A 27,350-nucleotide genomic window follows, 5' to 3' on the forward strand; every position below is an offset into this window, starting at 1 on the left:
TGGATGAAACACAACAAAAACTGGATGACAATCAAAGAGAAACAAAACAAACAATGGAGAAAAATCAGGAAGAAACATCAAAGAAAATGGATAAAGTGGATCAAAAAATGGAGGAAACACAACGAAAAATGGATGAAACACAACAAAAATTGGATCAAAAAATGGATGAAACAAAAAGAATAATGCAAGAAAATCAGAAGGAAACAAAACAAGCCATAGAAGAGAACAACAAGAAAATGGAGGAACGCATAGAAAAGTATGAAATGAAAATTCAAGATAAAATAAAGGAGTTAACGAATGGCCAGAAAAAGGAACTAGAAAATTTGGAAAATAAGTTGGAAAATGCTATTCAAGTAGACAGAGAAGAAGTGGAAAAAAGAATCACAGAAATAGAAAAACAAGTCACCGAAAACCGGACGCAACAAAATGTCGGAGAAAGAAGAGAAATGGTTATACATAGCACAGATGACGTGAAGATAAGGTTTGGCGGGGATGTAAGAAGATTACACCCAGTGCCGTTCATAAATAGCCTAAAAAAGAAAATACAACACATCGGAAATTTCGATACAGCAAAAGAAACTATCAGAAACCATCTCAAATATGAAGCAAGCCTATGGTTCGATAGTAAAGAAGAAGAATTCGGCAATTGGCAACAATTTGAACAAAAATTTTTGAATTATTTCTGGGGAAAGGTCCAACAATTGGAAATTAACAAGGAATTGCAAAATGGGAAATACAATGATAGGATGGGTGTATCAGAAAGGACATATGCTTTGCAAATTTACAATAATGCAAAACATTTACAATATAATTACTCATCGGAACAATTAGTCGAACTGATTGCAAGACATTTCGAGGAAACGCTGGAAGACCATATCACATTGCAAAATTACAAAGACATAGATAGTTTATGCCAATTCCTACAAATAAGAGAATAGACGGAAAGGAACTATATTTAGTGACACAGACATTGGCCGAAAAGACAATAAAGAAATTACATGAGGACAATGGGCATATCGGTAGCAGAAAAGTTTGGCTCGTTTTTAGGGAAAATTACATCAGCCGACAGGATTACCGCATTGCAAAGGAAATTACCCAGAAGTGCGATGTATGTCAAAAATATAAGAGTCGGAATTTCAAAAACGAAAATGTTGCCAAAAATATTGAAGCCCGAAACAAACTAGACATTGTAGCAATAGATATGTTAAGCGATCTAATTATGACCACTAAAAGGAACAAACATATTCTGGTAATGGTGGATGTGTTTTCAAAATACGTAAAATTATATAGTTGCCGCACCACAAAGGGGCAGGAAATATTAAGAAAAATCGACAATTTTATAGCCATAGTAGGAACACCAAAAAAGATTCTACTGGACAATGCAACGTATTTCCGAAATGATCGTTTCAAGGGACAACTTCGAGAACGAGGAATAGAGACAAATTTTGTCAGCATCAGGCATCCACAGAGTAATCCTTCGGAACGATTCATACAGGAAGTGACGAAATTTCTTCGCATTGCAACAGATGGTCAACATCGCCACTGGGACAGGAAAATGGCGGAAATAGAAAGGTATCTAAATACAATTCCGAGCACAGTAACAAAAGAGACCCCAGAATACATCATGAAGGGTGTACTGCCGATAAGGCCATGGGAAGACCAAGAGCCAAAAGAATATCAACAGGTGATTGAAACCGTACAGAGAAGATTACGGCGAAGCAACGAAAAATATATCCAAAGACAGGAACAAAATAGAAAAAGAAGACCAGTGACTTTCCAAAAGGGTGAAAAAGTACTCGTGAGGGCATTACGAGTATCAAATCTTCCTGGGGGCATTTGCGCAAAGTTGATGCCTGTTTTCGAAGGCCCGTACATCGTGAATAATGAAAATAAGATAAATAGTTATGAGTTGAGGCACAGGAACTCGGAAAAGATCCGAGGAATTTATAATATTCACGATGTATACAAATATCACGAATAAAAGACAGAATTACATGAAGTAGATAGTAAGTTAGGATATAAGACGTAGATTAAAGTAAGGAAATATACAGGGAGTTGGTTTTGCCCCGAGAAAATTTATTTAAAAATGCAGATAAATTTTATCGAATACAAGGCGGGGATTTGTTATATTTCTATTTGATATGAAAATTAAATTTTGATAATTATAAACAAAATTCACTTTAATATAAAATATTTTTAATTTTCTCAACCTCGGGCATATAAATTTAGAACAACCTGTATACAACAAATTGTTATATTTAATTTTAAGAAGTGATTAGAATAAGCGTACGAAACTCGGAACAATGTGCTTAGATAAACAAAGTGAATGACGCGTACCATTATCGTTCTTCTCGGAAGGTCGATCATTAGCCTATGCTAAATAAAACTCAGTGAAATAGATGATAGTTCATTATCGTTTTTCGCGGAAGGTTTCGATCATTAGCCTATGCTAAATAAGACTCATTTGAAAGAGAGAATAGGTCATTAAAATTTGTAAATAGTTAGAAAGTATTTTAGAATGGGAATTAAATATTTTCTTTTGAAATCCATTAAGCATATTTAGAAAGATTAAAAATTGGTTTTGAGGAATATTACGAATGAGAGTTGGTGGTGGAAGATTGATTTGTGAATCTGGAAGGGATATTTAGAAAGTAGGGGAATGGATGAGAAAGTGAGATCGGAATGTTTTGAGCTGTCGAGAAGTGAAGTCGAGTAGTAGACGGTAGTGTACGGAGAGTGAGAAAGCCGATGTAGTTCCGTGAGTGTGGAGTATCTATCGTGGAACGAGAAGTAGGCCAGGTCGAGAGTAAAAGAACCTCCTTGAGCCAAGAGTGTCCCGGTAGCTGATAGCAGTTTCGAGAAAGGTAGAACACAGCATCACGACAGACGCAGGAACGAGAGCTATACGAGCTAGTTTTTCAAAGGAGAACATTACTGGAAGCCAGGACGAGGTTTGATCGCAGCCAAGGATAGCAGGAAACGGGTCTTGTGTGAGGACATTTTCAGTTCACCAGGAAAAGGTCAGTCTCATTTGTTTGGACATGAATGTATGGGTTTTTCGTATTAAATTCCACATAAAAAAATTGAATAACATAATCAATAATATCAGAAAAGCTTCATCAAACTTAAATAGAGTTGTTCCTAATAACTCCTAATAGTTAAATGTTAATAAAAACTTTCAATTGAAAACCAAAAGGAAATAAGATTCCCATTTGTAAATGTTATGTTTAAGAATAATAAGAAATAGCAAATATTAAGCATTGATTGCCTTTTAAATAAAATAAAAAATATTTTGATTATAATTGTAACCCATATGTGTATTTTTTTTACTCTTTTCTTTTCTATCCCGATTAGGAACCATTAAGAAATATTTAGAAGCCACGAAAGTAAGTAATTAATTTATAATTCGCCCTGAGATTGAAAACATATTGATATGTGATCTGGTTAATTAATTAGATTAGTATTAATACATTGATTAAATTAAGTGACATATAAGAATATTATCTCATATCAATAATCAAGATCACATCAATATGTTGAAAATAAAGATAGCGATCTTAAAGGTAAACTTAATGCATTAAAAATTGGTGACATTATTCTTACAAAATTCCCAGAATTAGATAATAAAATAATTAGTATCGATACAATTGGCAGAAATAAATTAAGAATTAAATTTACGGATTCTAAAAACGCTAATTACCTTATCGACAAGAAAGACGATCCGGTTTTTGTTAAAAACAATTTGGATGTTTATATACCTAAATTTATTATTATTAGACAAGGTGTTATACGGGATGTCTCAACAGAATTCTCCGATGAATATCTTAAAAATAAAATTAAAAAATTCGAAATGAATTCTAATTTTGAGGTAGTAAACGTTTCTAGAATAAATAGAAAAACGGTTACCGATGATAAAATAAATTATGTTCCTACTAAATCGTGTGTAGTAAGCTTTAAAACACAAGTACTTCCAAAATACGTTACTATAAATAAGGTGTTGAAAGAAATTGAACCATATCAACAAAAAGTCCTGCTTTGTTTCAACTGTTTGCGATTTGGCCACCAGGGGAAGCATTGTAGGAGTAACCCCCGTTGTAACAATTGCCAGAAAGACCATAATACAAAAGAGTGTCAGGAAACAACATTAACCCCAAAATGTTTTAGTTGTATGGGAGACCACTTCACAACAAATCTTAAGTCATGTCCAGAATTCAAAGGACAGAAATTAATTAAAGAATGCATGACTAATAGTAATATTAATTACCATGATGCCAACAAACAAATTCCCCGCAAATCTTATGCAGACGTAACATCAAATAACATTATTAAAGATTCTCATCAACAAAATTTGCCTTCTTCTAATTACCCTCTTGTTAACCAAAGTTTAAATAGCTCTTCTGTTACTCGTCCATTCACATTTTCAGCCAATAGTAATCATAATAAATATACAGTCGTCAAATCTTCTAAAGGTAGCAAAAGGCAGAGACCAAATAGTCCTGTCTTGACACAGTCAGATCCAGAATACACATTTAATTTTAGACAATCAGGAACTAATATTCCAATTATAAATAGTCCTTCATATATAAATAATTTAAATTCAAATTCTCACACGCTACAAACAGAGTCAAACTCTGATATTTTAGATATAATTTTTACTATTGTTACCGAACTTTTTAAAAATTTTAGGGAAACTAATAATCCCAATGTTACTAAACAAGACTTACAGCAAATATTAATTAGTAAACAATTATTAAAAGTGCACAATATACCAACTACTTCGTCGTCTTCTCAGCTATAAACAAACTCAACATTTCACAGTGGAACTGCAGATCTGCAGTTGGCAATAAAGAAAACTTAGAATATCTCTTAAATACAACAGAAACTACCATAGCAGCTTTGTCAGAGACCTGGTTCAAACAGGAAAGGTTTTTATAACTTCCAAGGTTATAATATTGTTCGGTCAGATCGTATGGATGGTTACGGTGGGGTAGCCATACTAGTAAAATCCAATAGATTATTTTCAGAAGTCGTAGTACAGAAACCAGCAAGAATGATGTGTACATGCATCGAAGTGAAACTTCTACCTAATAACAAAGCAGTGTACATATTGTCAATATACATTAAACCAAAGACTCGGATAGAAGTAAGAGAATGGATACAATTTTTCGAAAACTTACCACGACCTTTTATAATTGCTGGAGATTTCAACGCTCATCATCTTTCTTGGGGTTGTGAGTTTAATGATGTCTATGGTGTTTCTTTGCTCAATGCTATTAATCACTGCAATCTTGTGTATCTCAATGATGATGCACCCACACTTGTTACGTCAGGTAGAAAAAGTGCCATTGATCTGTCTATTTGTACGCAAGACATAGTACATTTAATATCTTGGTCAGTCATACAGGATCCTCATGGATCCAATCACCTTCCTATATATATGAAGTTTAATAACTCTGACTCAGGCTTACAAACCTATGGTCCAGTTCACAACATATGGGTTCTTAAAAGAGCCAACTGGAATCTGTATACGACAACACTAGAGGAAATGAGCACCGCATGTAACTACAACAATTTCATAGACACGATAAACTCAGCTGCAAACATTTGTATCCCGAAAAGAACAATAATAAGAAATAAGTACTGGAAGCACAAACCAAAACAATGGTGGAATGAGACCTGCAACAACATTGCTCATAGGAGAAAAGAAGCTTTCAGATTATGGAAAGAAAACCCAAACATACAAAATTTACTTGAATTCAAACGAGTTGATGCCATCGCAAAAAAAACATTCAAAGAAACAAAAAGAATTCAGTGGAGGAAATATGTTGAGAGCCTAAATCAGACAACTCCCATATCTGAAGTATGGAAAAAGGTAAATAGTTTTAAGAATCGTAAGCAGCAGAATAAGTTACCTAATGATCTGGAAGTGAATTGGATAGAAGAATTCCATGCCACAATCTCACCAGACTGGGCAAAAGAATGCATAGAATACAATCAGATATCTTTAAAAACTGTTCCCAGAAACAACTTGTACTTACTTGAACGCTTTGAGATGTGGGAATTAGAAAGATCGTTGAAACTATCTAATAATACTTCACCAGGCGAGGACAATATAACTTACTCCATGCTGTTTCACCTCCCATTTAAACATAAAAAGTCGCTGTTAGAAATCTATAATAGTATCTGGACTGGCGCAAGTCCTATTCCGGACAGCTGGAAGAACTATATAATATTACCTATTAAAAAGAAAGACAAACCGCTAGACCTCTCAAGTTCGTACAGACCTATATCCCTGGCATCTTGTATTCTTAAAACTCTGGAAAGAATAATAAAGAATCGATTAGAACAATGGCTAGAATTTGAACACATCCTACCAAACTCACAATATGGTTTCCGGAAATGTAGGTCCACTCTCGAAGCTATTACTGTTCTCGTTACATATATACTGACAGGATATACAATAAAGAAACATACAGCTGCAGTTTTTATTGACCTTTCCTCGGCTTTTGATAACGTAAATTTAAACATTTTGTACCATAAGCTGACATCAATAGGAATACCTCATGAAATATGCTCATTTTTAATTTCACTATACTCCGATAGACGACTTTCACTAAAATTAAACCAAAATCTTCAAGGATCCCGAACATCGAATTTAGGACTCCCTCAAGGCAGCATACTCAGCCCGCTACTTTTTATACTATATACAATGGACTTCGAAGTAAATTTGAATAACGTGAATATGATACAGTTTGCTGATGATATAGTTATCTACACCAACGGTACTACTATTTCAAATTGTCAGAACATTTTAAACACAAACCTATGGTCAGTTAAGCACTGGTTAGATTCAAACAACTTAATTCTTTCTGAAAAAAAAAAATCTGAAGTGTGTATTTTTACTAAAAAAAGGGACATAACTCAAGTACAGTTACAACTGGGACCATATCTTCTTCCAATCAAAAATTGTGTTAAATACCTTGGACTCTATTTAGACAGAAAATTACTGTGGAAAGATACCATCCACCATGCAATAAAAAAAACCGAGAACGCTATGAATATTTTGAGAGCATTCTGCCATACCAAATGGGGAGCAGATCCAAATACCGCTTTACTGTTCTATAAAACAATGGTTAGAAGTATATTAGACTATGGCAGTCACCTATATGGAACAGCAGCACATACTCACCGAAACAAAATAGAGACCCAGAAAAACACAAGTTTGAGAATATGTCTTGGTTATCTTAAATCTACCCCAATAAATATTATAGAAGTCGAATCTGTAGAACCTCCACTATCTTTCAGAAGGCAGCTAATTAGTCATAAATTTATGGCTAAAGCCATATCCAAAGAAGCCAGCTATCTTCGTAACATTCACGACCTCACTGTCCTAGTACTCACCCATCCATATTGGCACTCAAAAGCTACTCCACTCCTAGTAAACAGCTATACCACACTGGCACAAATCTCTAACTCCCTGTCTATCAACAAAACTATACCTATCTACACCGAACCTCCCCATGTTTTCTTTTCAAAACATATAAAAACATACTACCTGGACCCAAAAGAAAACTTTCTAGAAACCATTAATGGAAGATGGCCTGAACACCAATACATATATACTGACGGATCCAAGTTGAATGGAAAAGTAGGCTGTGCCTTTTATGACGCAAACTCTTCCCAATATTACAAGTTCAAGCTACCAGATGAGTGTTCCATATATACCGCCGAAACAATTGCCATAGCAAATGCATTTAGATACGTCCAGTCGAGAAACACACAGAATCATGTTATATTCACTGACAGTAAAAGTGCAGTTGACCGAATAACAAACTTGAAATCATCGAAAAACCTTACTAACATAGAGGCAGAAATGTTAAAACTGAACTTTGAAGCAACAAAACAAAGGAAAACAATAACTGTAGTGTGGATTAAAGGGCACTCAGGAATAAAAGGTAATGATGCAGTGGATAAACTAGCCAAATCAGCCACTGACACAGGCTACCATCTAACCACCAATATTGTTCCATATACAGATCTTACATCCAAGTTTACTTCACATTTAAAACAATTGTGGCAGCAAGAATATAATTCATCAGTCACAGGGCTTAACTATGTCGGCCACCAAAATAACATACCATTGAAAAGCTGGTTTCATGAATTAACCAAACGAAACTTCATTGTTACAATAAACAGAATAAGATCTAATCATGCTATGACTCCTTTGTACAAATATAAAATAGGACTGGATGAAAACCCATATTGTCCATGCGGAGAAGTTGGTGATATGCACCATGTAATCCTAGAATGTTCAAGAAATAAGAAGAGCATTGAATCATTTTTCGAAGAAATGGTAAATCTCAAATTCTGTTTGCCAACCAGTCTAAATTGTATAATTTTTAGTAATAATATTAACTTATATCAATGTTTGTATAATCATTTATTTCGTTGCAAAATGAAATTGTAAAAAACTAACACCATTGTAAGCAATTCTGCGATACAAAATATTATTGTAAGTGTGTTCACGAAAAAATTAACATAAAAAAAAATAATTAAAAAAAAAGTTAAAAAAAAAGTAAAATAATGATAAACAAATAAAAAAACAAAAAAAAACAATGAAAAAAAAGGAAATAAAACTAAACAAAAGACTACATAAATAAAGCATTAAAAAAAACAAAAATATAATTAAATAAAAAAAAAATAAAAAAAAATATACATATAAAAAAATGCACTAAACAGAAACACACACATTTTACTAACACAATAACATTTATCCTAGGGTGTGAGAATTTGAAAAATCAATTTATTTTGCCACCACCTCCCAACGCAACACAAAATTCGTTGGAGGTGAGAGCACAGGTGTTGCAGGCTAGCTTTTATACAGTGGAGATGGGGTGGATTCCCAATTTTACTATTTTGTTGTTAAAGGGGGCGCCAGACAAATTCATGCCCCAAACACCAATCCAGTGTACCTAAATTCCCGAATTTGCCAAAAGAATCGGAATAATACTACACCTTTGACATTTTAATTGAACACTTAATATATTGAACACTTTTTTTTTTAAATTACACTAAACTAACTACTAAAACTAACCAAACTGAACCAAACAACGACCCCTGATCACTGGGTAAATTACCTAAATATGGGTAGCAACAAAAAAATATATATATAAACGTATATAAAAAAATGCAATTTATAAATCTCGAGACGCAATCGTAGAGCTCTGCGAATGGTAAGGTCGAGTACGCGTAGCGGAAAATAAACAATTGACTATCCGATCAAGAGCCGTGTACATAAGAAATTATAAAAGGAAATACTAATAAATTAAAAAAAAACAAACCTAATGTAGATACCTGAATTCAACAAATAAAATATACAAATAAATTACCGCAACCTAAATTATCAAATTCTACAGATTAAAAAAAGAAGATCAGCAAATTAAATGGTTACAAATCAAAATCATTAAAGTAACTCATCTGAAATCCAGTTATTGAGATCCAAACCCCAAAATAAAAACCACGTGGAAAAACCCCAAAATCGATGGGGTCTTCCAGCTTTCAGAGGATCACGTGTCTTTCAGTACAACTTCGATACAGAAACCCGTTTTCTGGCCTCAAACCAAACATTCATTCGTATCAAATCGAAGAAATGACACCACAGCCGTATGTTATCCCAAAAATTGGACTAAACTAGTAATATATCTTCAAAATCAATTTTGCTAACTCCAATCTACTAGTTTATGCGAAAGTCTGATTTATAGATCCCAAATTAATGGATGGATCAGATAAATCCTTATTTTCAAAAAAATCAGACGTTTAAAAAAAATTCGGCGGTGACGTTCAAATCAACAATTCCGATTTTACCAGCTGCTAAGTGACCAACTAAGTCACATTCTTCTTTTAAAAATAGAACTTTGATTTGACAGATTTAAAAGTCTGTCAAAACATAAAACGAACAAAAATACGATAACCAGAAGCGGTGCCACAAAATAAAATACCAAACGTCAGACCGCGTATTTTAAATTTAAGAAATATTTTCCAAAAATTTAATATTTCTAAACTAGACATTACGCTTTCGAGGTGTGAACAGTTTCTGTTTTGCAGCAGTTAAAGTTTGCCACTAGTTTAGGGTCTTAACCTAGCTAACAACCGCCGGTGTTGTTGCTTAAGTGTTTGCATATAGGTAAGTTGAGCATTTTTGCTTATATTTTTTTTTAAGCGGCTTTCTTTTATGCTATTTTGCTTGCTCTTTTTATTTATTTTTGCTTTCTAGTTATTAATACTTCATTGACTGGTTTTTTCTTACAATGAGTGAGGAAAAGGGGGGCTCAGTCCCCCCTTATCCTGATACTTCTTCTCCGGCTAAAATTGCAATGACTAATAATTCCGAAAAAAATCAAAATCAGACTTCCGACAATAATTCTCAGGATGAAAAAAAGGTTAATACATACTCCGAAAAAGATCATGGACCTTTTGTAGTATATCTTGAATCTACAAATATACCGAATATAAAAATTGGCACATTCAATACAATTAAAATAGCTCGAGATATATTCAACCTCAAACTTAATGACGTTAAAAAAATAGATAGTAAAGGACTCAATAGAGTTTCAGTTGAATTTGCCAATTTTCACTCGGCTAATATGCTACTTAAGAACACTCAACTTCTAAATCAGGGATACAAGATATATATACCTTTTAACTTCGTAACCTGCAAAGGTATCGTCAGACAAATTGATACAGATATTGATGAAAAAGAACTTCTTCGGTGTTGCGATACAGGAAATGACATTGAAATTTTACATATAAAAAGATTAAATAGAAGAGTAATTAAAGATGGAGTAACTTCTTATGAACCCACAGGTACGACACTATTTACATTTCGAGGCGTTCTTATGCCCAAAACTGTGTTTTTTTATGGCATACCAAGACTAGTGGACACATATATTGCCCCAGTGACACAATGCTATAACTGTCTTAGATTTGGCCACACAAAAACAAACTGTAAAGGGAAAGAAAGATGTTTTAATTGCGGGGAAAACAAACATGAAGACGTATGCATGACAAAATGTTTTTACTGCAAGGACTCTCACAAATCTATTGACAAGAGCTGCCCAGAATATACAAGGCAAAAGAATATTAAAGAACTGATGGCGTATGAAAATTTGACATTTTTTGAGGCAAGTGAAGCCATTCCAAAATCATACATATCAAATAAAAAATTTATTTATAACCCGAGAGATTTTCCAAATTTTAAAAATAACAGCAGGCCATTAGAAAATACTCCAAGTACCAGTACAAATAATTCTAACACCATAGAACCATCGCAACGAAGAACAAACAATTTTAGATCATCTACAGTAAAACGTTCCTTTCAACAGGTGGTTCTGAACTCCGACAACAAACGGAGAGTCGTGCAAAAACGTCAAGATAAGCAACCAAATGAAAAGAGTACATATACACAGCAATTAAGACCAGAAAAGCCAACCTCTTCCCCCACTAGCTCATTTTCTCGTTCAGAACCTTTCAAATCAAGAACCTCGGCTAATTTATCACAAAACTCCAATCAAGCCTGGCAATCCAGTGCATCGCAAAACTTTCAAAATATTGATACCTTTTCTTCAAATGACTTTTTAAACTCATGCCTAAATTTTATTAGTAATACATCATCAGAAAACTTAAATTTACTTAAAAACCATTTATTTTCCCGATTAAACGTAGAGTCCTATATGGACCAAGAGGATAAATCTGATTCTGATTTTAATTAATTAAACATATCAAATCACATAATCATGAATTCAAAAAAGAAATTAAAAATTATTCAGTGGAATATTAGAAGTATTAAATCAAACAGGGAAAACATAACGAACTTAATTTTCAAAGAAGACCCTGACATAATTGCTATTAATGAAACTTGGCTTAAACAAGATTTTAATTTTTCTTTGAAGTATTATAATGTTGTCAGACAGGACAGAGATGACGGATATGGTGGAGTAGCTACTTGTATCAAGAAATCTATTATATTATTTTTTCTACAATTCAGAAGTACAACTCAGACCAAATCCAATACATAACAACAAAAATTGGTAACTTATACATAATAAACATTTACTCCAATACAAATAATGCCATAACTCTTCCTTTCTTGAGCTCAACAATAGAAAACATACCTACAGAAAACTTAATTATACTAGGTGATCTGAACTCTCACCATCCCCTATGGGATAAATGTCCTACCAATAAGGGAGGAAGAAATATTTATGATTTTATTTTTGATAAAGAATTAATTATCCTAAATGATGGGTCAGCAACATTGTTTCAACCTCCTAATAATAATCTTAGCGCTGTAGATCTAGCCATAGCAAGTAATAATATGGCTCTATGTTCTACTTGGGGTGTCATACAAGATTGTGGAAATAGCAACCATTTCCCCACCTTTGTCATAATAAACAACTGTGAGTTTAACAAAAATGATAGCATCTATACACAAACATACAAAATGAGAAATATTAAAAGAGCAGACTGGTATACATTCCACACTGGGATGATAACAGGAATGCTTGATTTACCGGTAAACTCTAATTACAATGAGTTTTTGGAGGTAGTTAATCAAGTAGCAGATAACTCAATTCCCTATAAAAACTGTAGAACACAGGGTAAACCTTCAAATCCGTGGTGGGATGAAGAATGTTCACTTTGGATTAAAAGCCGCAAACAGGCAATTCAAAACTTTAAACAATCTGTTTCCTTAGAGAACTATATAAACGCTAAACGTATAATCGCCCAAACTAAACGAAACCTCAGAATTAAAAAAAGAAATAAATTCATAAACTTCTGTGAATCATTAAATAAGGAATCTAACACTACCTATGTCTGGAACAAAGTTAAAAAATTCTCAAATAACAAAAATTACGGCCAGACATTTCATAACCCCGCAGATAACATTAAAACAGAAATTCTACAGAACATGTCTGCAGTTTTTATTGATCCAAATTTTGAGCTTGACGATATAAACGAGCAAGTTTCCCCTTTTACAATCTGGGAACTTAACAATGCTGTAAATAATAAAAAAAATTCGGCACCAGGTATGGACGACATTCCTTACGTTATGATAAAACATCTACCACTACAAGCTAAACATTTTCTGTTGAATATCTACAATAATTGTCTAAATGGTGACAACCTGCCTGAAGATTGGAAAAACCATAATGTTATAAATATCTTAAAGCCACACAAAAATCCACTCTTGGCCAGTAGTTTCAGACCAATAGTTTTATCCTCATGTGTGCTTAAAACATTAGAAATATTAATCAAGAATCGCCTAGATTGGTCCTTAGAACATAACTGTTCATTCACCAACCATCAGACAGGTTTTAGAAAAGGAAGAGGCACTGCTGACAACTTGACCCTCCTTCATTCCACAATTGTGGAAGCCTTTGAATCCTCCCAATCGGTTTTGGCCATCTTTCTTGATATCAAAGCAGCATATGATAATGTCAATATATACAAACTTTATAGCAAACTAAAACTTCGAAATATTCCATCTGCAATAAATAATATTGTGTTCAAAATTTTACAGAACAGACTTTTATATTCAAGATCTAATGATGGTGACTTTTTGGGACCTTTCATGGCAACTAAGGGGCTACCTCAAGGTTCTCCCTTAAGTACCATTTTGTTTAATATTTATATAGCAGAATTGTTTTGTATTAGCAATAATGAAGTTAAAATATGTGGATATGCAGACGACTTGGTTTTGTATATTAAGGGATATGATATCCAAAGCATGGTAAGTAAAATAAACAAAGAATTGGAAAACACATTACACTGGCTTGCAGAACATGACTTGTCCTTATCCAAAGACAAATGTGAAGCTGTATGGTTCACAAAGGGTAGGCGAAGAGATAATCTAACAGAAATCAAAATCAACAACACAGCCATTCCTCTAAAAAATGAAGTGAAATTTCTAGGCATAATTTTTCATAAGCATCTATCATGGGACTTACATGTTGACAATATTATACTCAAGGCAAAGAAAAATATTAACATCCTACGTGCAATATGTAGAGTCTGGTGGGGAGCTGACCCACGAACACTCCTAATGGTTTTTAATGCCTTGATCAGATCTCACCTCGATTATGGTTCCTTCCTATTCAACCCAATATCACAAAAATGCAACAACAAACTCAATGCAGTATTTTTTGAGGGACTTAAGATATGTTTGGGGTGCATGAAGTCTACACCAAATTTGGCAATCTTGGCAGAGTCTGCCCAAATGGACCTAGAACATAGAAGATTATTGTTAGCCTCTAAATTTTTAAGTAAAATCATCATTATTGAGAATCATCCCATAATATTACTCCTAATTGAAATACGTAAAAGACTTATAAACAAACCTAATTTTTACACAAGGCATAATGTACCATACTTGGTTTCGGCATTAGAATATTTTTTTCCATATTTTAAAAAAATATACAAAAGCCCAAATTTTCCATGCTATGAATTAGACTATGATACACTAATGAATCCACTTCCAATTCTAAATTGTAATATCAAAAAATATGACCCGATGATTAAAGAAAAATTCCTTATGACTACTGAACAATATGGGAAAGACCATACCTTTATATATACTGATGCCTCAAAAAACAAAGAAAGGGTAGGTTTTGGGATATGCATCCCGAGTATTGATTATAATTTCTCCTCAAGACTTCCTGGAGCTCTAAGCATAAGCAAAGCAGAGAGTATAGCAATACATCAAGCGGTGGAAGTCGCAACTACAAAACATCTAAAGAAAGCTATAATATTTTCTGATTCGCTCAATGCAATAACCAATATTAAAACATGTAACATATCTGCTTCAGCAGATATAAGGGCCCTAAAAACAAAGAAACTTATATCTTCAGCCAATGAGAATGGTACCAAAATTCTCCTTTCCTGGATACCTGGACACTCTAATATATTTGGTAACACCCAGGCTGACATACTGGCAAAAATAGGAAGAGACCTGAATGTACCCATGGAAGTACAACTGAATTCCCAGGATGCCCTATCAATCATCAAAGGAAAAATTACAAAAGAGTACCAAGAAAAATGGAAATCTTTAGTCCAGAAGAAGACTTCGCAATACAAAACAATTCAAGACTTCTTTCCTACAAAACCTTGGTATTCAAATTTTCCATATAGAAATAGAAGACACACTACCACCATCATTAGAATGCGCACAGGCCATTGTTTAACAAAACAACATCTGTATAAAATGAATATAAAAGATAATCCTTTTTGTGAATGTGGTCGTCTCGAGGATCTAAACCACATCTTTTTTGAATGCCCGATTAATGTGATTCCTAATTTTGATATATATACAAAATTTATTTCCATTAACTTCAAAACACCGCTCTCTATATACAATATTCTAAGTTCTTTAACGGAAGAATCAGTCAATGTAATTATGCGTTTTCTTGCAATTAACCAAATAAGCTTATAAACTGCAATGCGTTTTCTAGCAATTAACAAAATAAGCTTACAAATTGCAAGGCTCAACTGTTTATATGTATCCGTGTTATATTATGTTGCAATTTGTCATTTAATTTATGTTTTAATTTTTAATCATACTGAACCTGACCCAATTAATCTCATTTAATTATAATCATCACACCTCATCAAAAGCTTCCTTACAAGAACATAGTCAGCGATTTTGGTATGGCTTAGAGCCAGACTACGTCAAGATCGCTTATAAATCGTGCTGGTAATCGCCTTGCAGCGAAACCAAAAACAAAAAAAGAACAAAAAAAAAAGAAGAAAGAAGCGGTGCCATATTGGATCCGAAAAGGAAGAATTGTCTATTTATTCAACTAGACTTAAACAAACGTCAGCTATAGAGTAAATGACCAATTTCAATGACAATAAAAAAACATAAAATACATACCTACAAATCGAATTAATGAATTTACGCTATTTATATTTAATCAAATTGATGAAATTGTTTTTATTACAACGAATGTTCTAGCTTATAAATACTTTAATCATGTACCTGAGATGATTTAAAGTTAATCAGTAATTTTGACTGTAACAAATCCCCCCTCTACTTCAAGAAATTTACGTAGTAAATTTCTAAAAGAGAAAAAAAAAACAAATCAGCGCAGCGTCACAGTGCACATCTGATCACAACTACAATCATTCAGCCACGATACCCAGACATACTTCAAGGTTGACCATTCACTCGATTACAGTCATCCTTCTTTTCCGTCAAAGGAAAAGAAAAAAAAACAATAACAAAAAAAATAATAAACATAACACCACCCGGTGTATTACACGGGATGATGATGGAAGACATAACGAATGCGAATATACTACTCCTCAGTCGGTCCCGGTTTAAGATCTTTCGCATGCCACACACCTTTGCTATTGCCCTTGTCGTCACATAACTCATAAGTCCACGGTGATATCCGTTTCTTCACACAAAAGGGGCCTATAAATTTAGGGGCTAGTTTATGCGAAAAATATTTTGCAGCGTCAGACTGGGCATAATTCCTCCTCTAGACAAGTTGGTTTGGAAGGTACTCGACATGACGACAACGCAAGTTATATCTATCGCAACTCTTATTCCCAGCAACTTCCAGACGATTCCTAACATCCAAAAACATTTTTCTAAATGACTCATTTCTGGATAGATCCCCGGTCTGAGTTCCATCTTCGTCATTTATCCCAGTGAGAGCAGCATAATCTTGTCCAGACAATTTCATATTCCGACCAAAATTGACAAAGTATGGTGTTAGTTTAGTAGTCTCATGAGTGGATGTTCTAAGAGCACAAGCAATTTTATGTAAGTTCTCATCCCAAGTTCGGTGAATATCTGACACATACATAGCCAACATAGTTTTAAATGTTCGATTTACTCTCTCTGTTGGGTTAGCCCTGGGGTGATAAGCAGCACTGTATTTCACATAACACTTATAAGTTTGCATTAATTTTCCAAACTGGGTGGATCTAAATTGAGGACCGTTGTCACATATTACAATCCTAGGCACTCCAAATATCAAGAAAACTTCATTTTCCACCTTTTTCACCACCGTATCACCTGTAGCTTTCCGCAAGGGAAACAATAGGGTAAACTTACTCAAGTAATCAGTAACATTTAAAATATATGTATGGCCTTGCTTTGACCTTGGTAGTGGACCTACCAAGTCCATCGAGATCATCTCCCAAGGGCGGTCAACCTTAGGATGAGATACCATTTTGTCAGTTGGCTTCTGCTGAGAGGGCTTGTAAGCAGCGCAGGTTTTACATCTTCGTACAACATTGGCTATGTCATTCCTCATTTTAGGCCAGTAATACTTTTCAGCCACTCTAGAATAAGTCTTGAACACGCCAGTATGCCCTGATGTAGGAGGTTCATGAGCTGCTAAGATTATGTTAAGCCGATCTTTCTTGGGTACTACCAGCCTCCAATTTTCATCAATGGATGACAACCCAGGATACTCATTGGCCACATGTTTCCACAGTTTACCTCCTTCGACTCTCCAACTGCCAAACTTACTATGACATCCTTGAACCTTCATCAGCATTTTCTGATACCACTTGTCACAATTTGTTTCATCAACCTCTTCGGTCTCTATGCAATCGACGATTGGAACAGCTCTGGACAACATATCTGGTACGATATTTTCTTTGCCCTTCCTATGGATTACCTTGAAGTCGTACTGCTGTAGCCTTACAGCCCATCGTGCTAATCGTCCAGTCAGATCTTTCAAATTTTGCAGCCAAAGCAAACTATAATGATCGGTTATGACCGTGAACGGTACACCTTCTAAGTAAGGGCGCAATTTTTCAATAGCCCACAATACAGCTAGACATTCACGCTCTGTAGTAGTGTAATTGCGCTCTTGGCGAGTTAAGGAACGGCTAAGATAAGACACCACTCTATCACCATCTTCATGCGGTTGCACTAGTACTGCTCCAATCCCATAACCTGACGCATCTGTCTGAACCGTAAATGGCTTGGTATAATCTGGACATGTTAAAACTGGTGCGGCTACCAAACACTCCTTGATCTTCCTGAAAGATCTGCTACACTCTTCGGTCCATAGAAACTTTGCTTTCTTCCTTAACAGCGCTGTTATTGGGGCAATAATGGTTGAAAAATCTGGTACAAATCTTCGGTACCACGAAAATGTTCCAACTATACGACGCACTTCAGTAGCGTTATTTGGAGTTGCTATCTTCAACATTGCCCTGACCTTTTCTGGATCTACATGTAACCCATTCCGATCTATAACGTACCCAAGGTATTTCATCTGCGGTCTACAAAACTGACACTTATCAAGGCTGACCGTGATGTTAGCTTCCCTTAATCGCCGAAACACCTCCTCCAATATGGCCAGATGTTGTTCGAAACTTTGACTTACTATAACCACATCATCAAGATATACAAAGACATGTGGTTCCAGATCATGACCCAACACATTGTCAATAAGTCTCTGCCAGGTAGCAGGGGCATTATGCAAACCAAATAGCATCCTTTTGAATTGAAAAAGCCCACGGTTCGGTACTGTAAATGCCGTAAATTGCTTGGATGTTTCAGCCATTGGCACCTGCCAGTAAGCCGATTTCACATCAAGACTTGACAAATAGTTGGCATTTCGAAGCTTATCCAAAGTATCAGAAACTTGTGGCAATGGGTAACTGTCTCTAACTGTCACTGAGTTTAATTTGCGGTAGTCAACACAAAACCTATAAGAGCCATCTTTCTTCTTGACCAAAAGTATTGGCGAAGACCAAGGGCTGTTAGAAGCTTCAACTATCCCTAACTTCAACATCTCATTAAGCTCCTTATCAATTTTCTCCTGGACAACAGGGTTGACTCTGTAATAGCGTTGTTTAATGGGTTGACTATTCGTGACAATCGTATGCTCTGCCACATTTGTACAACCAAATTCGTTTCCCATAAGTACCATATTCCTATCAATAACTGACTGTAATCTGCTCTTTTCGAAAGAACTAAGTCGCGTCTGTCCACTCATCTGGTCGATAGAGTTGACTAACACCGGTTCACTAGAAAAACACCACTCCTTCCTACGCAAGTCCGGAACTATACCCATAATACGCCAGAAATCAGCTCCCAAAATTAACAGGTGCGGTAAGTCAGGAATCACCATAGCCTCAATCAATCTAAATCTACCCCTCAACTTAACAGGCAATTCCACCATGCCGACACTGCGACAACTAACACCATTTTCCACTGTGCAGCTATTTAGGCGATTGTTATCCATGGGCAGACCTAACTCTCTAATCATAGTTAATCCTTTACTCCCCAACACCGTCCTACTTGCTCCAGAATCCAGCAATCCTAAAACAGATTTTCCAAGTATATCAACAGTCAGGTATGGTCTCTCGTCATCAACAGCATTTTCTAAAACAAAATCTAATAGTACTTGTATTTTGTCGATCGAGGTTTCATCATTTCCACTGCTTTTTCCTCGATCAGTCAAAGGCAGTGGAACTAGTTTTCCGAAGGTCGTAGTTTTGAACAATCAGGACATGTCTTAACGGTGTAGCCCTCCTTTTTGCACTTAAAACAACGCGTGGTCCTTGGTGCCGTGCAACCAATAGCTCGGTGTCCTGGTTTATTACATCTGTAGCAAACGATATCTTTCGGAGGTCTTGCGTTTTTCACTTCACCACGAACTACACTTGATGTAGTCGACTGATCCTGACAACTATCCACACTAACGCTGCTAGACGAGTCGACCGCTACATAAGCTAAATCTGGTTCTAAAACATTGCCAATTCGTCTGCTAGGTGGAACATAGCTTTCAACTGCTTCCTTCCTGGCTTCTAATTTTTTTCCATATTCACGAAGCTTTGCAATAGAATCAACTTCTAATAACGCCAACTGTGTCTGGTAATATGGTGCAATATTTTTCATTAATATCTTCAATTTGGTCGGTTCATCAATAGGGCAAGTCAATCTCCTAAAATATCCAGCCATCACTGCTAGATAAACTCCAATCGATTCATCAGGTCCTTGAGTGCGTCTACGAATTTCATCAAACAATTTTTCGTTGTAATCATGAGACAAATATTCTTCTTTTAAGAGCTCCACAAATTCATCCCAATTAGCGACCTGGTTTCTATAAGCCGAATAGAATTGATATGCCCTGCCATCAAACAAATCTATGCCAGATTCCAGAAGAGTCTCTTTCGTGACATGTCTCGCCATTCTAAGTTCTTCTACTCTTTCGAGAAACGCGCTTATCGATGTGCCCTTCCGGTCACCAGAAAACTTCAAGTTCCATTTTGAGGGAGGTATGCACTGAATTTGAGAAGATGTAATTGGAACCCTTGAAGCTATCGGGCTTGATGTATATGCTGGTACACCCTCTATATGTAGATTTTCAGTTTGGTCAGCCAGCAAACTTAGATGGACTGGTACACTCATAGTTCTCTCCAATTCTTCGGCTCTTGACTGCAGACGACCCAATAAGTCAAATACCCTTGCCAGTAATGCTGGTCTCTCTTCGGTACCTTCCGGTATATGCTCCAGTCTATTCAACACACAATGTAATTTAGATGTGAACTTGTTATAATCATTACTAGCTGTAGTGCCAGTAAAGGCAGAAATCATCGGATCGAGCTCATTGAGTTTTAAGTTCACAGCAGACACATCCTCCTCAGTATTAAAAGGATACGGAGGGTAGCTAATGCTGTCTCCACTCTTCTCCAACCTAAGTGCCGCAGTCAGTGCATGGCGCATCTCTTCCACCGTTCCAGTGGCACATCCTCTAATCTTCAACTCATAGGTGAGTTCATCTTGGCTCAATCGATACACGTTAATTTTACGAGGCATCTTTCACATTCACTTCACTTTCACAATAACACAAACTTCACTTCACCAAATATCCCCAATCGAATATTCTTCCAAGTCTTAAAAAATTGTCCAATATTCCACAAGTGTCAAAGAAGCAGAAGATCTTCAAGATCGCCACCACGTTGGGCGCCAAAAATGCCACCACCTCACAACGCAACACAAAATTCGTTGGAGGTGAGAGCACAGGTGTTGCGGGCTAGCTTTTATACAGTGGAGATGGGGTGGATTCCCAATTTTACTATTTTGTTGTTAAAGGGGGCGCCAGAAAAATTCATGCCCCAAACAACAATCCAGTGTACCTAAATTCCCGAATTTGCCAAAAGAATCGGAATAATACTACACCTTTGACACTTTAATTGAACACTTAATATATTGAACACTTTTTTTTTTAAATTACACTAAACTAACTACTAAAACTAACCAAACTGAACCAAACAACGACCCCTGATCACTGGGTAAATTACCTAAATATGGGTAGCAACAAAAAAATATATATATAAACGTATATAAAAAAAATGCAATTTATAAATCTCGAGACGCAATCGTAGAGCTCTGCGAATGGTAAGGTCGAGTACGCGTAGCGGAAAATAAACAATTGACTATCCGATCAAGAGCCGTGTACATAAGAAATTATAAAAGGAAATACTAATAAATTAAAAAAAACCAACCTAATGTAGATAACTGAATTCAAAAAATAAAATATACAAATAAATTACCGCAACCTAAATTATCAAATTCTACAGATTAAAAAAAGAAGATCAGCAAATTAAATGGTTACAAATCAAAATCATTAAAGTAACTCATCTGAAATCCAGTTATTGAGATCCAAACCCCAAAATAAAAACCACGTGGAAAAACCCCAAAATCGATGGGGTCTTCCAGCTTTCAGAGGATCACGTGTCTTCAGTACAACTTCGATACAGAAACCCGTTTTCTGGCCTCAAACCAAACATTCATTCGTATCAAATCGAAGAAATGACACCACAGCCGTATGTTATCCCAAAAATTGGACTAAACTAGTAATATATCTTCAAAATCAATTTTGCTAACTCCAATAATTACTAGTTTATGCGAAAGTCTGATTTATAGATCCCAAATTAATGGATGGATCAGATAAATCCTTATTTTCAAAAAAATCAGACGTTTAAAAAAATTCGGCGGTGACGTTCAAATCAACAATTCCGATTTTACCAGCTGCTAAGTGACCAACTAAGTCACATTCTTCTTTTAAAAATAGAACTTTGATTTGACAGATTTAAAAGTCTGTCAAAACATAAAACGAACAAAAATACGATAACCAGAAGCGGTGCCATATTGGATCCGAAAAGGAAGAATTGTCAACGCTATTTATTCAACTAGACTTAAACAAACGTCAGCTATAGAGTAAATGACCAATTTCAATGACAATAAAAAAACATAAAATACATACCTACAAATCGAATTAATGAATTTACGCTATTTATATTTAATCAAATTGATGAAATTGTTTTTATTACAACGAATGTTCTAGCTTATAAATACTTTAATCATGTACCTGAGATGATTTAAAGTTAATCAGTAATTTTGACTGTAACAAATCATATTGGATCAAAAAAAATGCTCCATTTATATTTCATAAATAAAAAATAAGTCTGGCTAATTGGTTCATGCCAAAGCCAATTATAAAAAAAAAAAAATTAATTTATTATAACAAAATAAAAGCAAGTTTGACATTTAACAATGCATTAGTTAGATGGCTCTACTCGAGTTACTTGGGAACAAAAAAAGAATGAAGAAAATTGCTAAATGGGAAGCCGAGAAAATTCATTTTTTTAACGTATACCGATCTTGAATTTTGAGATTCCATTTTCTCCAACCTAATTTTTGATTGGAATTTTGGTATTTTTGGGATTTTTCACTCGTAATATCGATAGTTTTTATTATAATAATATATGTTACGAGTCTCCCAAAGATATGAAATTTTGTGTGGAAAAAGACGACCGAAATAAAAAGGTGATAATTTGAAAATTACCATCCTATTGTTTATATCTTTGCCATACATGCCGGCCAATTTTGACCAGTTGTATCTCAGGAACCACTCATCACAATTAAACGTTTTTCTTTTATAAGAAGCATCATGCCGCGTTATTTCTAATACCGTTTTCAAAGTTTACTTTAATATAGCATTTCCCGAGATATTCTATTTGTTTATAAGCCAAAAAATTGTTTATAACTTTAAAATATTCCCAAGGCCGCTTAAATAGTCCAATTTCAATTCTGTAAAGTACATTAGATAGGTATAGTACCTTTTTGTACAAAAATCGTCGTTATTCGTATGCATCATAATTGTAATGGTTATTATAGCGACCTAAAATTTTTAATTAACAATTTAATTGTTGCTAAACTGTTCAATCAATTTATATCGCGTTCTGGGAACATAATCTATACCAAAGAAGTTTTATATCAGCAAGTTATTTAATTATTGATAAATAACTACTTACCTAGAATTTTAGTTGAAAATTAAAGATGTTGTTGGAAAAATAAGCATTTTCCGAGGAAAATTTTTATCGAAGTAAATCGGGAAAACACGTCTGTATGCAGAATTTAATTACGGTGAATTTTTATTTGGGTGTTTTTGGTGTAAACTTAAAATCTTTGGTGTTATAGAGCAAAAATTGAAAAAAACACGATTTTCGGGCGCCATTTTGTTTATAAAAAAAAAGAATGTGTGTGTACTTTGTACGCACGTAAGAAGTTATACTTCTATTATATGATTTAAACGAAATTAATATACTTTTTATTTATATTTTGTTTAAATATTAAACTAATTTATACTTACTACTTCTCAAACATTTTTATTAGAACAGTGCCAAAAATTAAAATAATAAAAGAATAAAACACACACAAACACATTAAACAAGCCACAAATGATGTCTGAACATTAATTGTCGAAATTTTTTTAACTAAATACGTATTTTCTGAAAATACAATTATATAATAAATATACTTACAATCATAAAATGTATTAAAAAAAACAAAAAAGAAAGTTTCTATTGGGACTCGAACCAGCGCTGATAAGCGCGGTTGATATTGGAATTCATTTGCCTTCAACGCTTATCCACGGACACTATGTGTCATTATTTACGAAGATCGTCTAACTAAACGGATTAAACTTGTGATATTTTGATATTTTGAAAATTGATCAAATTATTTTAATTTTGAATTGAAATGATTTAGAATTGAAAAAATACAACAAAACATACAGTAAGAAAACAATATATTAGGTGAATATTGATAGAAATTTTGATGGTAATCAAATTATATAAATAAAAGTATTACATACTATGTATTTTGGCAGATCAAATAGGTAGGTTTATACCCATGATACATTAACAATTATTACGTACCTGTTGCTTTTAAAAACTATTTAAAAGTCACTACAATATTGTAAACTTTTTTGTTTCTGTCCTCACAAGAATAAAACTAATATATTATACATTTGTTTACCTTTACCTTTACCTCCAAACCACAGCTGTCCTACAGCTGCCATATCGGATAATTTTTGACATGTCATTTGAACATCCAATCAGAATAAAGTTATAATGCGCATGCGCCGGGCTGATAGGTTTTAACATATAAAAATTCACCCTCTATCGCCGGTAAAGAAGTATAACTTCAAAAAGTAGCACACTATCTGCGGACTTTGCATACCTATATTATTAATATATAGGATCATAAGATTCGATTCCTGGAATAAAATTGCTGGTAAATAACTTTTCCTTGTATTTTGCTAATTAGCCCAGAGTATATAGTAAATCACGAGAAACACCAGAAAAAACTCATAATACCATCCTGACGTAGCAAATACTGTTGCATTCTACCTCTGACTGTGCCATTAAATTTTTTCTGGACTGAGATGACCAGGTTATCCGGTCGTGATGCTTATCGTTGCTGAGTCTATCTATCAACCTATCCATGACCAGATTCCACAAGAGAAGATAATACTCCACCCTGCGGACAGCCTCCTATTTTGTCCTGGGTTACCACTTCTCTTGCCACATGCCAGTTTTCCCTAAAAGCACAATTCATGGTAATCAGTTTTATTTTAGACAGATAAAAGTGCGTCCTGAAAAGTTCTTTCATGGTCTCTTTATCATTCTTGTATATTCACTTGACTCCTTTTGAAGTAAGGGATTATTTATCTGAGGATCCTTTGCAATAAGTTGATGGAGACTTCGCATTTCTGTAGTATTTTCTTTTTTCTCGCAATGTTTTCCTCACGATTTTCTTTTTACCATTCTTATTTGCTTATTATAGACAGTTAGAACTTTGCTCAAATAGCCCTACTCGCCTAATCTTTTGGCGAAATTAAATTTTCGTCTGACTTCTGTCCTTTGACTTGTAAGGTTGTAATTCCACCAGGGCACTTCTTGTTGCAATTCCTCACTACCTCTGGATAATGAAACCACTTAAAATTGTTCGGCAGTCATGTCTAGGTGCAGTGTATGCCTTATCGCCTTTTACCTCTGCCTAAACAATATTTCAGATCTGTATGATATGCTTGCTAATTTGTTTTAGAGGGTTTCTTAAGTTTCCTGATATTTCAAAACAGATATATCGTGGGCTGAACAAGACACCTCATCACACACTTCCCCCCCCCCCCCCCCATAAATCGTAACCAGTATCTATTGTATCAATTACTTCCTTTCGTTAAAGCCTACGGTGTAGCAACTTACGTACGTACAGACATAGAAAATGCAGCCTTGATTTCTACTTCTACCAAGAACAACATCCACGGGGTAACTGTGAAAATCGGCAATATCTAGGTATTTATCAACTAAATTTTCGTTTATAAAAATTAATTATTATTATTTTTTAATGTATTGTGATCTTTATTTTTATACAAAATCTGTGATAGAGCCATAAGCTAAATAAAATAAATTTCGTTAAAGTTTCGTGAAGTTACGAAAGTTGGTTTTTTACCCATCTGTATAGTATGTCTAAATAATGTTCCATAACAAACTATAGCTGGAATTTTTCCTGCAATCTCTCACTAGCTGTATCAACTCCCTTGGTGATGGTTATTCAACTCCCATTATATGGGAGGTATGGTGATCCGAGAATTATCTCTTTCATACTGCCTCCCTTTAAGATTTTAATCGTTACTCTTGTTAAATCCCTAAAACAAAGTTTCATCCACGGCAGTATCGTTTCGCTATTAGACTCTTCGGAACTTCGGTAGATAGTCTATATAGCTCTATAAGATCTCCGCCAATACCCGATAGACCTCTTATTTTGCCCTTGTAAACGCAGGGCTCTTATATCAAACATTTTCATGGCGGCAGTAAGTTCTGTCTAAGCTACTTTAGTATGCTGGAGGTTAGCCTGCATAACTCTGAGTGAAGCTATCGAGGCCTCTGGTGGTTCTAAAGGATATATTTCCCAACCTGCAAAACGCCTTGAAATGAGCAGCTCTTAATACCTTGTAGAAGACCTCGTCGATCGTATATACTAATATTTTCTGGAGACTCTTTCTCGAGAAATTATTAATGGGATGGACTATTCTGTCCTCTATATTTTAGTTCAAATATAAAACCTTGCCCTTACTAAATAGTATTATAGTAACGATAAAATTCTTACAGCTTTAGTTGGAATTTCAACTCTAACTTAACAATATTATTTTTTAGTGTACTTACAGCTCTTCCAAAGAAAACTCCATCTGGAGATACTGTGATCCTAGGAAGGCTAATGGATCCAAACTCAGCTCATTACAATCCTCCAGAACAATGTAAAATGTTCGATGTTATTACTTTAATTAATTTACACGAAAAAGGCCCAATGAATGGCGTTCAAATCGTAATTGACATGAGCCAATCAACATTCGGGCATTTTATTAAAGTTAGTCCTGTACTTATGAAAAAGCTTTTATATTATTTGCAGGTAAGTTGACAAAAATACTTCTTTATTACTCTACAATTAGACTAACGTATACCACTAAAGTTTTAAAAACCATTTCACAGTAATATATAAGCAAAAAAAATTAAAGGCTATAGCGGGATAAGATTGTAAAATCTGCACTCGGCTGGATTATTATTTGGGATTAGACACTAGAAGGTGAATTAAGCCTTTTAGCCAAATTTTTAGCTCTGTAGGTGGCCCCAGGAGTCTATTATCGCAAAAATGTGTTTTTTCAAGAAAAATTTTTGCTGGGCGAACCTTTGCTTTAAAAATCTGAAAAAAACATGAACATATTATATTCTCTTGCCCAAAAACACTCATATCCAAAAAGTTATTTTTTTCAGTTTTTTTTTTGTATTAAAATTGAGTTCAGGAAAAATATTTTAATTCTTCAAAATTTAGGTTATGTAGGTAATTTTTGGCTAACTTCTAAATAATTTATTATTGTTTGTGTATTTTTTCTGTTCTTTTGAATGGCGGGGTAAGATTTGACATTTTCTCTCCGGAAATCCTCAAAATTCTAAAAATCCAATTTTTGGCTGTT

General features: G+C 34.5%; 1 protein-coding gene across 2 annotated transcripts in view; it reads left to right on the forward strand.

Annotated features, from left to right (window-relative positions):
- LOC126881964 (alpha-tocopherol transfer protein-like) overlaps positions 1-27,350 on the forward strand; it is a 96,043-nt gene that overhangs the window by 55,780 nt on the left and 12,913 nt on the right. For both annotated transcript variants that reach the window (XM_050646711.1, XM_050646712.1), the window contains one exon: positions 26,536-26,788. In XM_050646711.1, coding sequence (XP_050502668.1) covers positions 26,536-26,788 — 253 coding nt within the window. The remainder of the gene's footprint in view (positions 1-26,535; positions 26,789-27,350) is intronic.

This window comes from Diabrotica virgifera, chromosome 3 (assembly GCF_917563875.1).
Source record: "Diabrotica virgifera virgifera chromosome 3, PGI_DIABVI_V3a".
Taxonomy (NCBI): Eukaryota; Metazoa; Arthropoda; class Insecta; order Coleoptera; family Chrysomelidae; genus Diabrotica; species Diabrotica virgifera.